The sequence below is a fragment of the Rousettus aegyptiacus genome, unplaced genomic scaffold (assembly GCF_014176215.1).
Source record: "Rousettus aegyptiacus isolate mRouAeg1 unplaced genomic scaffold, mRouAeg1.p scaffold_m13_p_2, whole genome shotgun sequence".
In the NCBI taxonomy this organism is placed as follows: domain Eukaryota; kingdom Metazoa; phylum Chordata; class Mammalia; order Chiroptera; family Pteropodidae; genus Rousettus; species Rousettus aegyptiacus.
In genome coordinates, this window is record NW_023416295.1 from 26486101 (window position 1) to 26501927 (window position 15827).

The following is a 15827-nucleotide window of genomic DNA, read 5'->3' on the forward strand; positions in this document are numbered from 1 at the left end:
AACAATTTTTTTAACTTGAAAAATGTCTTTCTACTGCTGCCAGAATAACTATAACCACAATGCTAAACCATGCATGTCTGTCCACTTACCTCAAGGAAAAACTGTTGTTTTACAAGGAGCTCTTATATTAACAAATTAGACATTTGTGAAGATGTGTAAATGGAATGATTATCTAAAAACAATTAATATTATATCTCTTCTTAGCAGAGTGTAGGCAGGCGTGGCATTAAAAAAAAAAAAAGACAACTCCCCTCTCTGGTTATATTTATTGTGTCCTAAGTAGTGTCTCTGCCATGCAAATCATTTAAGTTTGATGATTCTTAACAGATTCTGAATTATGGTGGTTAATTAGTGATTGATAGATTAAAACCATCCAAAATTATATCGAACATGTATCTATCATTTTTATTTCAATATTTTCTTCTTAAACGTTTATTTTTACTTGAAAGCACTTATTCTATAATTTGAAAAAGATCATGATTCTTGCTGAGGATACTTCTTACTTTGAGTTTGTGTGTATGTATATGTTTGTCTTGAAGGCTTCAACCACTGTGTGTAAAATGCCTGGATGGTAAAGAAGTAATCCATCTGGAGGCAGGTGGTGTCCATTCTCTTGCTCTTACTGCAAAATCCCAGGTAGGAGACAAATTATTAAAAACTGATCTTAATTTATTAAGTATCTACTATGTTATCAGGCAACAATATCATGTCTCATTTGCCCTTTCCAGTGTTTTACATTGCATTGCATTGTTCTCATTTTACGAATGAAGAAAGAGAGAAATTAGAGAAATTATTTAATTGTCTAAAGTCACACATATGATAATAGAGTTTGAATTAAACTCTGGTATACTGGTATACTAGTCATAGAATTTTTGTGTAATGTGGTCTCATTGAAAAATAGAACTCAAAATTTTCCAGGTAATTGGTGAATTTCTGTATGTTCTTTGCTAAAGAAAATCCATAAGACACTAAAAAAACAAAAGGCATCTTTCTCTTTTAAATTTATAAGACCTGAAAGTGACCTCCAGAATCACTTAAAATCGTGACTATATACATAAACACTCCTAATAAAAATAATTGTTTTAAGTTATTTTTAAGTATATACATATAATGATTCTTCATCAATCCTTTTATCATTTTAGAAAAAGTCAGTGAAGGATTCTAAACCTTTTAAATATTTTATTTCAAATTTCACATAGCAGGCTAGCCCCAAAACTAACATAGTCCACATAAATAAATATTAGGAAAATAAAAATAACTTATTGTTATTAACATGACAAATCATCCAAAAGTCTTAAAAAGAAGAGATTAGGAAGGTGGTCAGTTACAGAATAAGCATATAAAAATTTCTAGCTTATCTACATAAAGTAAAGCAAAACATACTTAGCAAGAAAGAAGCTGTTTACAATTACAACAAAAGTATTAAGGAAAAAAAGAATATTTTTAACAGGAAAGATGTAGAGCCCATATGACACAAACTCAAGAACTCTTCTAATAAGTTATAAAAGAAAATTGTAAATAGAGATTTTATTTTTAGATGAGAGGAATCAATGTTGCAAAAATGTTGTTTTTCCCTAGATCATTAAATCAGTACAGTGCAAATTCAATACAATCCCCAAAATATTCCAATATAATATTTACAACTTGATAAAATTATCCCAAAATTATTCTAGGAGAGTAAACATAGATGGCGAACCACATAAATTCTGAAAAAGAACAGAAGAGAAGGGTAAAAATTAGCCATATAAAATATATTAAAGACTACAGATTTCTGATCAGGAAAACAGAAATATATCTGGAGACTAGAAATAGACCCAAATATAAATGAGAATAATAGTATATAATAAAAGTGGACATTTTAATCAGTCAGGGAAATAAGACTGAGTAGTCAGTAAATACTGTTGGAACTACTGGCTTCTTGGTTGTAGAAGAAAATAAGATAATTTTACATATTCTATTTCTTGATGAATTAAAGATGTAGATGTTAAAAAATAAAACCTTATATGTTACAGAACAAATTTAGGTAGATGGGGTAAAAGGAGTCAAATATGTGGTGACAGAAAGAAATCTAACTATGGGAGGTGAACACAATGTAAATGTATATACATCTTACTGTTAAAATGTACAGCTGAAACTTACTGGATTTCATTAACCAATGTCACTCTAAAAAATTTAATTTAAAAGTAACCTTGTGAGTAGAAAAGGAAATGACATCAAAACCAGAAATTATTAAGTAAAGATGATATGTTTGTCTACATAATAAACGGTCCTAAACAGCAAAAAATACACCACAAACAAAATTAAGATATATAACAAACTGGGAAAAATATATCTGTAACATATATGGCAAAGTATTGCTACCTGGCTACCTGATACATAAAGAAAAATTTTCATAGTATATTTATATTCAATTCATAAAAGAATAGAAATGGCCAGCAGTGAATAAAAAGATAGTCAACCACTTAGTAAATATATTAAAATTGAAACAACAGTAAAACATTTTCTCACCTATCAGATTAGCAAGGATTGCATTTAATACTAAGTGTTGGTGAGGATGTGAGAAAAAGGTACACACACTGCTGGCAAGAGTGTTCATTGGACTTTGCTGGAAGACAGTTCGTCAGTCTGTATCAAAAAATCAGAATGTGTGTATTCATTTACCCACAGTTCTTTGCCTGGGAATTTATCCAAAGGAAATAGATACACAAATATATCTATTCAAGGATTTTTAATGTAATTTTTATGTTAAAAATTGGAAAGAAATTATTAACAGAAATGCTTATTTCATTACGTAATTGACTAAACTATGCCCACACTGGTGTTCTATGTAGTTACTATAAATGATGATGTAGCTGTATACTTACTGACATAGAAGAATGTCAGTGCATAGCATTAAGTTAAAAACATCAGGTCACAAAATAACATTGATAGTATAGCCCCATTTTTCATTTTACATTTTGCATATACATTATATCTAGTAGATGTTAAAATTTCTGGAAGCATTCTGTGTGCATTCCCAAAACAAAATAGGAATTGTCTCTAAGTGTTCTATTCATCAGTGGTTTTCACTTTTTATTTCTTCATCCTGTCACAGTCTTGTACAGTAACTGTGAATTACCTTTATAATCAGAATAAACAAAATCATTTTTATTATACGTAGTCACTATAATCTAGTTTTCTTTTGTCCGTAGCGAAGCATAGGTACTTGTGTTTCTCCTTCAGTGACTTTTTGTATATGAAAAGGCTTTTCTAGTCATTCCATAGTACTTCTATATACAGATTAAAGAATCATGATTACTTTTTCTTTGTAGCACTTAGCTTTATTTTTTACCATTTTCTTTATAAGAGACAGTATAGGATACTGCCTGGGATTAAATCCTGGCTGTCACTTACAAATTTGTGTCCTCTCTGGGCCGGTTTTCTCATCTATTAAAAAAAAAAAAAAAAAAAAGGATTGTTGTGAGAATGAAGAGAATGAAACATTTTTCATACACAGAAAGTGTTAAAACAAGGCCTGGCAGATAGTAAACTCTGAAATATGTTAGTAATTGTTATAGTTAACCCTTGGACTCTGTGTCTTCCTATGTATTCTGTCTGCTCATTATCTCTGTTCTTGTTTAAAATGAATTTTCTTAATATGTTGTTTTAAAGAGTAGAAAGCCTAGTGTAAATAATTTATGTGTAACTGTTGGTATATATACAGTATATAAAAGTTATTATAAAGGTTCAGAATTGACATGCAAAATCAGATTCACAACTCTTTCCCATTTTGCTGTGGTTTTCTAATAGGTTTACTCATGGGGTAGCAATACCTTTGGTCAGCTTGGACATTCCGATTTTCCAACAACAGTTCCTCGTCTTGCAAAGGTACTTTTGTGAACTTGATAATATCCCGAATTCTAAGTTATAACTTTATATTTCTTCATTTCTTATTATAAGAAATTAGAAGAACTGTATATTTGTAATCTAGATTTGTTTTGATATACTTATTTATTTTAGATATGAAGCCACTTGTTTTCAAGCCAAATGTTCTTTTTTTAATGTGTAAGTTTATATTTCTTCTTTGTTTCCACTGTTCACTGAACATTCATAGTTCATCTTTTTTAAAAAATAAAAATGAAAAAGTTCTTTTTTAAGAAAACAAATGTTTCTATGACTATGATGTTGACTTCTGAACTATATACCAACAAATGCCTACTCTTTGACTTCTCACTTAATTTCGATTTTACCTAACATTATTTGGGGTGTTATGTCTCCTTTTGGTTTCTTTTCCATACATAGTCATAGCAGTAAAACCTTTTTGTAAACCTTTTCATTTTCTGTAGTTAAGCTAAAAGTATAGATGATTTTTTCACTGTCATGTGAATGGGTTTTAGTTTATGTAATGCTATTCAGAGATTGCTGATTTCTAATCCCTTTGAGGCAATTCCTAGAGGAGTGTTTCTCTACCTATTTTTTCTGCCCCAACAACCCTGAAGAAATAACAAATCCTCATCAATAGTATAGACTCTTTATACAAGATTTGTTTTTTTTTTTAAAACAATTCTGAGTGACAGTGCTTCCCCCCCCCCTCTTTAGTTATGCACCCCACTTCCACACTTGACCTAGGATGTTACCATCTCCCCTTAAGAAAGTGGGTATGGAGTATGCATGGCGATAGCCTAACAGAGTAGAAGATGGGCCTCATGTGTTTGTAGTTTGATTCTGATATTTCTCCCATCCCAAGTCATGCTTCCTCCACTGAGAGTGATGTGATATGACTAAAAGGAATGAAAAGGATAGTTATCTCAATCCAATAATTCACGTTAATACATATTCCTGTGATTCATGTATTCACTGCGCATACATCACTATGTAAGACTTTTACATGCTGCCTCTTCTTGCAGCAAACTTAATTTTTCTGGGAAGGAAAGACTTAAATAAAACATCAGGGAATAGTTATTACTTCTAGCTCTAATCTTAAATATTTTCAGCATAAAATATTTTAGTGGTAAGCTATTTAATTTCTAATATTTTACCACAAGTAAAAGTATGGTAAATCATTGTTCTTTGTTTTTCTTTTGTCGTTGTTGTTGTTGATTTGAATAAAATAGAACATACATTTATTCATACCAAGGAAAGTTTTATAATATAGCATGGAGTCTCTGGGAATAAACTTTTTATTTAACATTCTAGAATAGACAAAAGAGAATAGTTTGTTATAAGCTTTAGTTTCATTACTCTTTAACTGTACATATAAAAATGTAACATCAGGAGCTTGGGTTTTTTTAATGTGGGGGAAAGAAAAACATTTTGAAGTTATTTTAATTGATCTATGGATTAAAGACAAGGTAGAGTGAGATCTGAATCTCTTTTTTCAAAACAATTTACTTTATTGCATTATATTTGGTACCTTTACTTTTGATTAGTTACTAAGACTTTCCTCTTGCAAAAAAATTTTAATGCATGTTTTGCAAAATTAACAGAGGTCAGTTATTTGGATAGCCAGAATTGGAGAAGATAGTGTCATGCTGGAAGAGGATAGTTATAAAGTAATGGAGACTGTGCGCATGCACACACAGACACGCATGTGCACACATTCACTCACACAATCACCTAACACGTAGGATTGGGAGCCTACCTAGACATAAAGAATCTAATACATTAGAAGTTTTTTTGCTCATCTGTCTAGGAGCCATGGCTGAAACTGTGTCTGGATGTTGGCAGCAGTATTTTTTATAGCAGAACACTTTCTTCAAATGAAATCTTATGTGGAATCCCATACATAAAACAGATAAACTTGGAACTACTTTAGTTGAAGGATGGAGAGTGGTGGGAGCAGAGCCTTGGCACCTGCCTTTTCATGGTGGCTCTTGAATCACTATGTGGAATCCTAATTTTTGAAAACTATTGACTTAAGGCATTGGTTCCCAAACTTTTGCCTACAGCAAAATCACCTGGAGAGCTTGCGAAAACAGATTGCCAGGTCCCACCCCCCAGTAGCTCTGTGGGCTGAGAGTCGGCATCTCTAACGTGTTCCTAGGTGATTGCTGCTGCTGCTGCTGCTGCTGCTGCTGCTGCTGCTGCTGCTGCTGCTGCTGCTGCTGCAAAGACTACTCGTTGAGAACCACTGGTCTAGGGGATCCATGTAGATGGGTTTCTAAGGGGTCCTGCCTGTTTCAGCATCCTGGGAATTGGCACAGTGAAGTCACATCAGAGAGATAGTGAGTTCTAAGTGGAAAAACTGAATTTTAGCCTCCAGGGGTTTAGTTGGCCAAAATGGAATTTAGCCTCGTTAGATTGTTTTTTTAACCTTCATTTTTGTGTGTGCAGGTGTGTGCTAGCTATCAGAATAGGGCTTTAGAAGTTTCTGGGCTGTTGTAGTATAGACTTAAGTCCTGTGTGAACTTCCAAAAATGACAATTAAAAAATCACGTCTATGGTTTTTCATTTCTTAATTCCAATTATTTAGAATTTTCATAAAAATAATCTAGTTCTAAATTTAAAAACTGAACAAAGGATTCCTTCTTACCCATGTGTCTATTCTGCACGTGGTTGGATACATTGCTGGGTGAGTTTTGCCCTCTTAGATATGACTAAATTTGTACCACAACCGGTTGAAGTAATCTTAACATTTTAGTTCCCATGGATATGAAGTTCTGTCTGATTCCTTCATCTTGGATTGACAATATCTGTCATTGCAGGTCAACAATGAAAATGGAATCTGGAGTGTAGCTGCAGGCCAGGATTATTCCTTGTTTTTAGTGGATACAGAAGACTTCCAGCCTAGTTTATATTACAGTGGCCGACAGGACCCTACAGAAGGTGACAACCTTCCAGAGAATCACAGTGGTACTAAGACTCCAGTACTCCTCTCCTGTAGTAAGGTGAACAGGAATTGGATCCTAAGGCCCACATTCTTTAATACCTGAGAAGTATTTTTTTTATTTGTATGTATGCGTGTTATTAAGTATCTCTGACTATTGTATTTAAACTGCAAGCCCCCTCCCATCCTCTTCTTCACTTCCTGTCTCCTTTTCCTGACTAATTTCTCTCCATAGTGCATATCACCATCTAATACACTATATAATTTGCTTATTTTATCCATTTGCCCTCCTTAACTATAAGATTCATAAGAGTAGGGATTTTAGGATTTCTCATTTACTACTGTATCCTCATAGTAAATACTTTATAAATGTTTGTTTAATTAACATCCTCATATAGGAATATTAAAAAGTGCATTTCACAGTGTAGTTTCTTGACTACATTCATGAGTCCCTTAGAAGTGAATTAAGATAGAAATAGAGTAGATGAATTTTTAACTGTAAGTGTGAAGTAAAAATCGCAAGGTCCTGAAATGGGTTTCTGGCATAACTGACAGGCCACCAAGTGTTCTATTTCCTATTGCTTCCAATTTTCTCTGATTTTTCATTTTATTTACTACTGTTTACTTCTTTTTTCATTTGTTGATCTGAATTTCTTTGCTTACCTACTTTCTATCTCTTTTTCATGAACCTTAACTATTGGTCTCTTTCTGGTTTCTTTCCCCCTGCCATTAAAGAAACTCACATCCTCAAAGTGATAAAACTCAAGGAAATGAACTCTTAAAGCTAGTACATTCTGGATTCCTTATTCTTATTGAATGATATATCCTGTAGACTGTTTTTTTTTATCCTTTGTGTTTGTTTTTCTTGTTAAATGTATAAGCTGTGAATGTACAGGGACAAGATCTTTCTTGCTAAAGGCAACATTGGCCAAGATTTGGCTCTTATCCTATATATAGCCTGTTATTCCAGACATACTAATCAACTCTTTGTAGTTGTTGGCCCTGGCTCCACACTCCCCATGCAAGATTCCACAGTCCAGATAAAGGGTGAAATAGCCTGATGGAAGGCATGAGGCTCTAATATACGTCTTTAGTTACTATGGGATGTTAACAGTCTGTTGGTCTCCAGCTTTGTCACTTAGTTTAATAGGGACATGCGAATAAAGACATTCAATGTCTTTATTCAGTGGTGTCATAGGTAAATGAAAAAAAAAGTCCCCTTTAAAGAAAATCCATTTATGTAGTACTTTTAAGATAACCGCCCTATCTTTGGTATTTTGATCTATAGCACAGAAATCCTCTCTGCTCTCATTTATCCTATTTTATGCATAAAAGGAGTCTTGAGATGTAACTACATCATTTGGATCTTCGTATATTTAGGGTGTGTGTCTGTGGTTCTAAATATATATAACATGAAATAAAAGATATTGGCAATAAATAGAAGTATAGTATATGTAGTTATATATAGATCCAGAGAAACATATTTAACAATGGTGTACTGGTAAGCCAGCTCTAAAAATCAAATCAAAACTAAACCCAAACGCCCTGATCTATAGTATTTGCCAGTGTTTTTGGTAATTTCACTATTGCCAACTTCAGGCTACCAGTGGTTTAATTACCAGCTTACAAAATTCCTGATTATTTACCATTTGGCTTTCACCAACTGATAAAAGCCAGCTTCAGGGCCCAAATTGCTATTAGCAAATTACGTTTTATCTTTAATTGTTTTCTTCTCTGTTTTAGCTCGGTTATATAAGCAGAGTGACAGCAGGAAAAGACCGCTATTTAGCCTTGGTGGACAAGAACATTATGGGATATATTGCCAGTCTCCATGAGCTGGCTGCTACAGAAAGACGGTTCTATTCAAAACTAAGTGATATCAAATCTCAGATTCTCAGGCCTCTTCTCAGTTTAGGTAAGTAGAGCACTCCTGTTTTATCTGTTCTTCCTATGTCACAAAGAAAACCTTTGGGTTATGGTTTATTCCTTTCCTTCCATTCTCTTTTTTGTACACAGGCAGTCAACAACTTACAGACTGTTTCCACTTTGTCAGCAGCCCAGCTGCCGCTGCCCTATTATGCTCCTAGAGCTTTTACTTGTGGAACTAGGAAGTGGAGCTTTCAGAATATTCATGGCCGAGAAGCAGAAACAACTTTAGGAAAGTTGATCCTAGTATCTGACTTCTAAACACTTCCAGCCCCACCAGTCCTAAGATTTCTTATGTTATATTGCCTGAATCATTCATTTTCTTGGTTCTAGTTCTTAGAATTATATCAAGTAGAGATTCATTTGGATTTACAATAGTCTCTTGAAATTGTAGGTGTTGAGGCTCTTATCCCACATTAGCATGAATTGATTAAATCCAGTTTCTTAGCTGTAATCATCTACAAAGAGGAATTGAGGGTGGGGAGCTGTTACAGAGGAAATGGATTATGATAGTTTTAGCTGGTGTGCTGCTGTCCAGAGGTGCTAGGTACCTACGAGCTCTAGGAGGTCAGAAAAGATACAAAATGAAGATCGTGGGGAGTGGCTATTAAAAGTTAATTTTTCTTATTTTAAATATTTTTCTTGATTTTGCCCAGCACTCAGAAAATGGAGAGGAAGTTTTCTTTCTCTTTCTCTCTCCTTCATTCCTTGGCCCTCTTTGACGACCCAGAATTGAGGCCAGTGCTCTAGTTGTTAAATTCCACCTTGTTAGTTAGCTTATTGTTTTTAGTGGGAAAACATCTATAAATTCTCCTCCAGTGGGTGGGCCCAGTACCCCAGGACTTTGCAAGGGAAAGAAGGCAATCCAGACTGGAAGCTTCTGGGATTACACTGAAAGAAAAGTGAAATCTGCCTTTTCTCTGTCCTGATTCCCTATTTCTGTGTTGGTCTTCCTGATCTGTTCATCAGCCTCGCTGCTTGGTGAGAAGTCCTAGAAATTAGGAGCTTTGGGCTAGGAAAAAGCAAATAATCTGATGCCCTCTATAAAGTTTAGAGCAGCATAGGAAGTCTGGTTTTTGGGTTGCCCTCTCTGCACTGAAGTGTGTTTGTCCGAGGTCAAGCAGAAGTCAGTGCAAAAGGTTGAAAATGTTAACCAAGATATAACTGCAGGAGTGAGTTTAATTCCTGGCTGTCACTAACCAGTTGTATGAAATTAGATAATTCCCTTCTTTTGGCTTCAGATTACTTATCTTCAAAATGACAGGAGAGTTGGATTAGCTCAGTGGTTCTCAGATTTGGCTGGTCTTCAGAATTACCTGGAAAGCTTTTCTTTTTAACATATCCATCTTGGGATCTCAACCTTGGCCTACTGAGTCAGAATCTGTGAGTCCCTGTGAATGTGTTTTTAACAAGTGCCTCAAATGACTGGATTCTGTGATCTCTATTATTTAACACTGTGATTTTGGGGGTTTTGTAGTTAAGAGTACATCTCAACATGTTAAATATTTTTATAAAAGGGAAATTGGTGATCGCTATCATAAGGAAGTATTCAGGGAATGAATACTTTAGGCTATGTCATCATTAGCATCGTCATCATTTTGTTACAGAAAATTTGGGCAGTGCAAGCACGATCCAGCTGTTGCAGGAGGTGGCAAGCCGATTCAGCAAGCTGTGTTACCTAATTGGTCAGCATGGAGCTTCACTGAGCAGCTTCCTTCATGGGATAAAGGAAGCCAGGAGTTTGGTCATTCTGAAGCATGCAAGTCTCTTCTTGGATAGTTATACAGAGCAAGTATCCAGTCCCGTGTCATGTTCAATCTCTGCAGGGTTTTTCTGCCAAGGAGAACAGCTCCTTAATCAGAAGAGACTAGATTAGGGAGAGTGATATAAGGTAATAGAAATTGCAAAGCAGTATTTTAATCTTAAGCCATTTATAGTTTTGCACTGCTAAAATTTTAGTTTTTTACTAAGGGGAAAAAGGTTTAAGAATAATGAATTCTTGTATTTCCTTCTATATTCCAGCAGAATGGATGATAATATGCTTACTTTACATAAAATGTACTATAATAAATACAGTTCTTTAGAGAACAAATTTGTTTACTTAAGTAAATTATACTAAATTTGAGGAAATAAGTAACTAAACAAATTATTTGAAGACCAACTGCTGATTGTAAAAACAAAGCTGTTCCAATATCTGCTTTTTACTGTTGTATAAATGGAGAGTTTAAAGACCACACTATTTTAAAAATAAATATATTTCTCTAATAAAACTTAGGATAGTTATCCAAGTTTCTTTACATATTTTTCAAGTAAAATATCCCAAACATATTTGAAAATTTAAATACTTTTCATTTTTTCTTAATTCATATTTTGACATTTTGACGTGAGGCATGATTTAAGAGTTATGTTAATGTATATTAGGTAATAGTGTTGATCTGAAGTGTAGGTTTTATTCTTTCTTTATTTATACCTCATGTACCCAGCAAATATTGACTGAATACCCACCAAGCACCAGGCACTGTGCGGAGCTCCTAGCCCACAGCAGCCACTACACGGAGCCAACGAAAAGCACCCACCTTGAGGAGTTCATGTTCTGTCGACATTCTGTCTAGGTTATTTATAATATAAATAATGTATGTTTCTTATTGAAAACTCAACGAGTAAAGATAATGAAAAAGATATTTAAAGTCACCCATAATCCTACCATCAGAAATTACCACTGTTCATAATCCTAGTGTATTTCCTTTCAAACTTAGCATGTATGTACAAATAGATATATGTGATTTTAATTCACATATTTAATTAAATATACTTGAAGCTATTGAAAACACCCTGGTTGGAGTCTTTTAACACATCACATTTTGGACATGAAAAATAACATAATTTGATACCAATATAATCTTTTAAACTCAATTTTGTTTGCGTGAAGGTTTCAGTTTTTGCTAGTATAATTTTTTTTGACTTGTATTCATCTCAGCCTGTTTCGGTTCTCTGATACTTCATAACTTATGCTTGAAAATGCTTTTATATTGATAAGTCGGACTATTTTTTAACTATTTATTCATAGAGTTGGAGCGAGTAAAAATTTTGATTTATGTGTGAATTCTTAAAATTATTCTTAATTGTGGTAAAATACAATAACATAAAATTTATCATCGTAGCCATTTTTAAGTGTACAGTGCCTTGGGCTATTATGATTGGATTTTACCTTCTCTCTGAAAGTCAGTGGATTCCATTTGCCAGCCGAGGAGTATGGGAAGAATATAATAGCTCAAAGCAGTATATTAAGTTATTTTCTAGCAATAGATGAATACTTAACCTATATTTTGTAATACTATTTCATTCAAGCTCTTTTAACATATTTTCTTACTGTGTCTGTTGTTTATTTCTGAAGACTTGATTGGGAAAACAAAGTGATGATTAGAAGAATTTTTCATTTAAAATCCAACAATTTTAATCATATTTTCTCAAGTTTGTTAAGTTACAAAGTAAACTCTACCATGTAAACTCTAGCTCATTCTGCATAGCTTTGACGATTTTAAAAATTTTCTCTTATATTAACATCTTTATTAAAATGGCTCCCCTGTTCCTCTTATTATTGTAATTATCACATAACCTGCCCTTCTCTTTAGTCCTTTATAGTTCATGAATGTTAACATCACAAGTGCTGAAACTCATTGGCGAGGTACCAAGAAGTATCTGAAGAATTAATTTACTTTTTAACACTAATGAACATGTTTTCTTTTTTGCTCAAGGTATTGCACATCTATTACAAATTTCCTGGTTATGGGAGGATTTCAGCTTCTTGCTAAGCCTGCCATGTAAGCAAATACCTTCCAGTTTTCATTCTAACAACCAAAGATCATGTTTTATATAGTGTTTGTGTTTGAGTCCCATGAAAAGCTTTGACCTGGTCATTTTACCAAATGAATAAAAATATAGACTCTTGTAAGGGACAGGTATTATTTGTTTCTGATTATTTTTGGAAGTAATATGGTATTGAAAAAGCCACAAGACCTGAGTCCTTAAGTGCTACCACTTATTATTTCTGAGACTTTAAGGGACAATAGTCTTCACCAAATCGAGCCAAATTTTTTTTCATCTGAAAGATGGGAATATTCTCTTCCTGCTTGTGAGGAACAAATAATGTGTGTGATGCTTCACAGAAAAGTGCAAAGTGTTGCACTAATATAGAGTTTTTGCATCTAGCCTCTGAATAAGTAATAAATATAAAAGCCCTTTACATGAGTCTAATCATTCTGAACTGTATAATTTCTCAACAAATATTGACCCAGCAACAAAGGCAGGTTTTAAAAATTCAGTCATACTTTAACAGAAAACATTTCAAATATGTACTCATGACCTAGATTCAATGGATGTTAATGTTTTGCCTTGTTTACTTTTGATCTTATATTCTAAAAGAAAAAGTAATATCTTTATTTTTGGTTTTAAAGGACATATTTTTAATATTATACCATTAAAGATGATTGCCTTAGGTTTTTGGTAAATATCATTTATAGGGTCAGAAAACTCCCTTCTGTATGGGTGGTGAACACACAATGCAAGATATGATATACTGTTGAATTATACACTTGAAACATACTGGATTTTTTTGATCAATGTCCAATAATTTTTCATTAATAAAAACTTCTTTCTATTTCTAAAAGTTGAAAAAGATTTTTTTTAAGCGTTAAATATTCTTGAGATCCAAGGTAAATTCAGTGGTCTTTGTACTTAGTTTTTAATACATCGCTGGATTCATTTTGATACTATTTCATATTTTTGCAATCTATGTGAATATAAGATATGTTTCTTCTTTTCTGAACTTGTCCAGTTTTGGTAAGAGGATTGCATTAGCAATTATAAAATGAATTGGGGAGCTTTCTCTCTTTTTCTAGTTTCTGGACTAGTGTGCATGAAATAGGGATTCTCTGTACTTTGAAGATTTGGTAGAATTCATTTGTAAAAATGTATGACCTTCATGGAGAAATTCCTGTAGGGAGTTTTTAAACTACTAATTTGATTTCTTTAATGAATAGATCTCTTTATGTTTTTATTCTTCCTATGGCTTTAATTATTTATATTTTTCTGGAAACTTGTTCATCGCATCTTTATTTTTAAATTTATTGGCCTAATATTCTTACCATTGCCTTAAGATGTTTTCACCTTCATAATTACTGTAGTTGTACCCCCTATTTTTTATTCTTATTCTTTATTTGAACCTTTTATCTTTTTATTTTTGTCAGTCTTGTCAGCAGTGTATTCCATTTTATTATTATTTTCAAAGATTAAGCTTTAGTTAATAGTTTGTTTTCTATTTCATTAATTTCTACCTTTTATTTTCTTCTAATTTCTCAGTGTTCACCTATTAATCGCTTAGCACTTAGTTTGTTTATTTTCATATTTCTAATGTGTTTATATAAAGCTATAAATTTCCCTCTAAATGCTGCTTTAGCTTTATCTTAAAAGTTTTGATACATTTTGTTTTTATAGTTATTCTAAGTGCTTTAAAATTTGCATCTTGATTTCTTCTTTGATTCATGTCATGCTCATTTGTTTTCAAAATGTGGAGGTTTGGTCTTCATTTTTTAAATGACAGGTTAAAGAGTGTTATATTTCAATGTTATGTGGTGATTTAAAAATCCTTGATCTTGCTATTTTGTTTAATTTAATGTAATGACATAATTTTCTACTCTTTCAGCCTTTCTGCATTGTATTATAATGTTTTAGTGCATTTCTTTTAAGCAGCAGGTAGATGGACTTATTGCTTTGTTGTTTTTCAATCTGAGAGCTTTTGGCTTTTAACCGACAGGTTTAAATTTGTTGAAATTTCTGATTTTACATTTATTCTATATTGTACATTACAATTACTAAAAGAGCTTATTTAACCTTTAGTGTTAGTAAAATGCTGAATCTTGGCCAAAGAAAATATAATTGCATTATAAAATGACTGCAGCCAAATCAAAAATTACATGAAGCATAAAGAAACCGAATAGTTATTTTATAAATAGTCGTGTCTGGAAAAAAAAAAAGTTTAATTATGGGGAGATACAAAAATAAGTGGAAGCTTGTGCAAACTTACATGAGGAGGCTTCTGGACTTGAAGGACTATGGCAATTACTGACTCTGGTGCCTTATTACACTTTATTGCTAACCTACCTCTAGTATTTCCGAGTTGAGTTCACAGTGCTCAAGAGTTGACCTGACTCCTTGTTAGAGCAGTTTTATCAAAAGACGTAAATGAAAGGGTATTTCTAGAGCCTGGACAGATGGAAAGCAAATAATGACCCTTGAGTGACTCTGAGCTATGGCAACAGATATTAAATCTGAATTTGGGTAGCATTTCCCAAGCAGTGGTTTATGAACCCCATGGTTTTACACAGTTAAAGGCAGTATTAATGTCTTTTTCCAACTTCTACTTACAAATTTAATATTCAAACTTATTTTTAAGTATTCATTTTAAAAGAGACTAGTTTGAGAACCTATAGAGCATAGCTAGTGAGCCCATGTGGCAGATAGTGGATCTTGAATGATGCTGCTCAGGCTCTCATCACTGGTTTATCACTTAGCTACTTACCTCTGGCTAGCCTGGTGGTTTGATCATCATAGATGGTTTATTAGTAGTATAATAATTATTATACTAAAATGTACATAATTATTTTAATCATTCCTAAATGTACAGTTCTGTGGCATCAATCACATTCGCATGTTTTGTAAACCATCACTGTTATCTATAAACAAAACTTTTTTCATCATCCCCAACAAAAACCCTGCACTCATTAAACAGTAACTTACCTTTCTGCCCTCCCCAAAGCCTCTGGTAACTTATATTCTCCTTCCTGTCTCTCTGAATTTATACATTCAGATACCTCATATTAGTGGAATCATGTAACATTTGTCCTGTGTACGGCTTATTTCCATAAGTATAGTGTTTTCAAGGTTCATCCATGTTGTTGCATTTACCAAAATTTTATTCCATCGTATGGCTGAATGATATTTCATTGTGTATATACACCACATTTTGTTTATCCATTCATCTGTTGATGGACACTTGGGTTGCTTCTACCTTTAATATATTTATTAAATATATTTACCA

At 33.1% G+C, this 15827-nt stretch overlaps 1 protein-coding gene across 4 annotated transcripts in view; it reads left to right on the forward strand.

The window, feature by feature from the left end:
• The window catches only part of ALS2 (alsin Rho guanine nucleotide exchange factor ALS2), a 61428-nt gene that overhangs the window by 20815 nt on the left and 24786 nt on the right, over window positions 1-15827 (forward strand). For all 4 annotated transcript variants that reach the window (XM_016131107.2, XM_016131110.2, XM_016131109.2 and 1 more), the window contains exons 7-12: window positions 540-636; window positions 3790-3867; window positions 6684-6866; window positions 8549-8720; window positions 10339-10519; window positions 12487-12552. In XM_016131107.2, the coding sequence (XP_015986593.2) occupies window positions 540-636; window positions 3790-3867; window positions 6684-6866; window positions 8549-8720; window positions 10339-10519; window positions 12487-12552 (777 nt within the window). The remainder of the gene's footprint in view (window positions 1-539; window positions 637-3789; window positions 3868-6683; window positions 6867-8548; window positions 8721-10338; window positions 10520-12486; window positions 12553-15827) is intronic.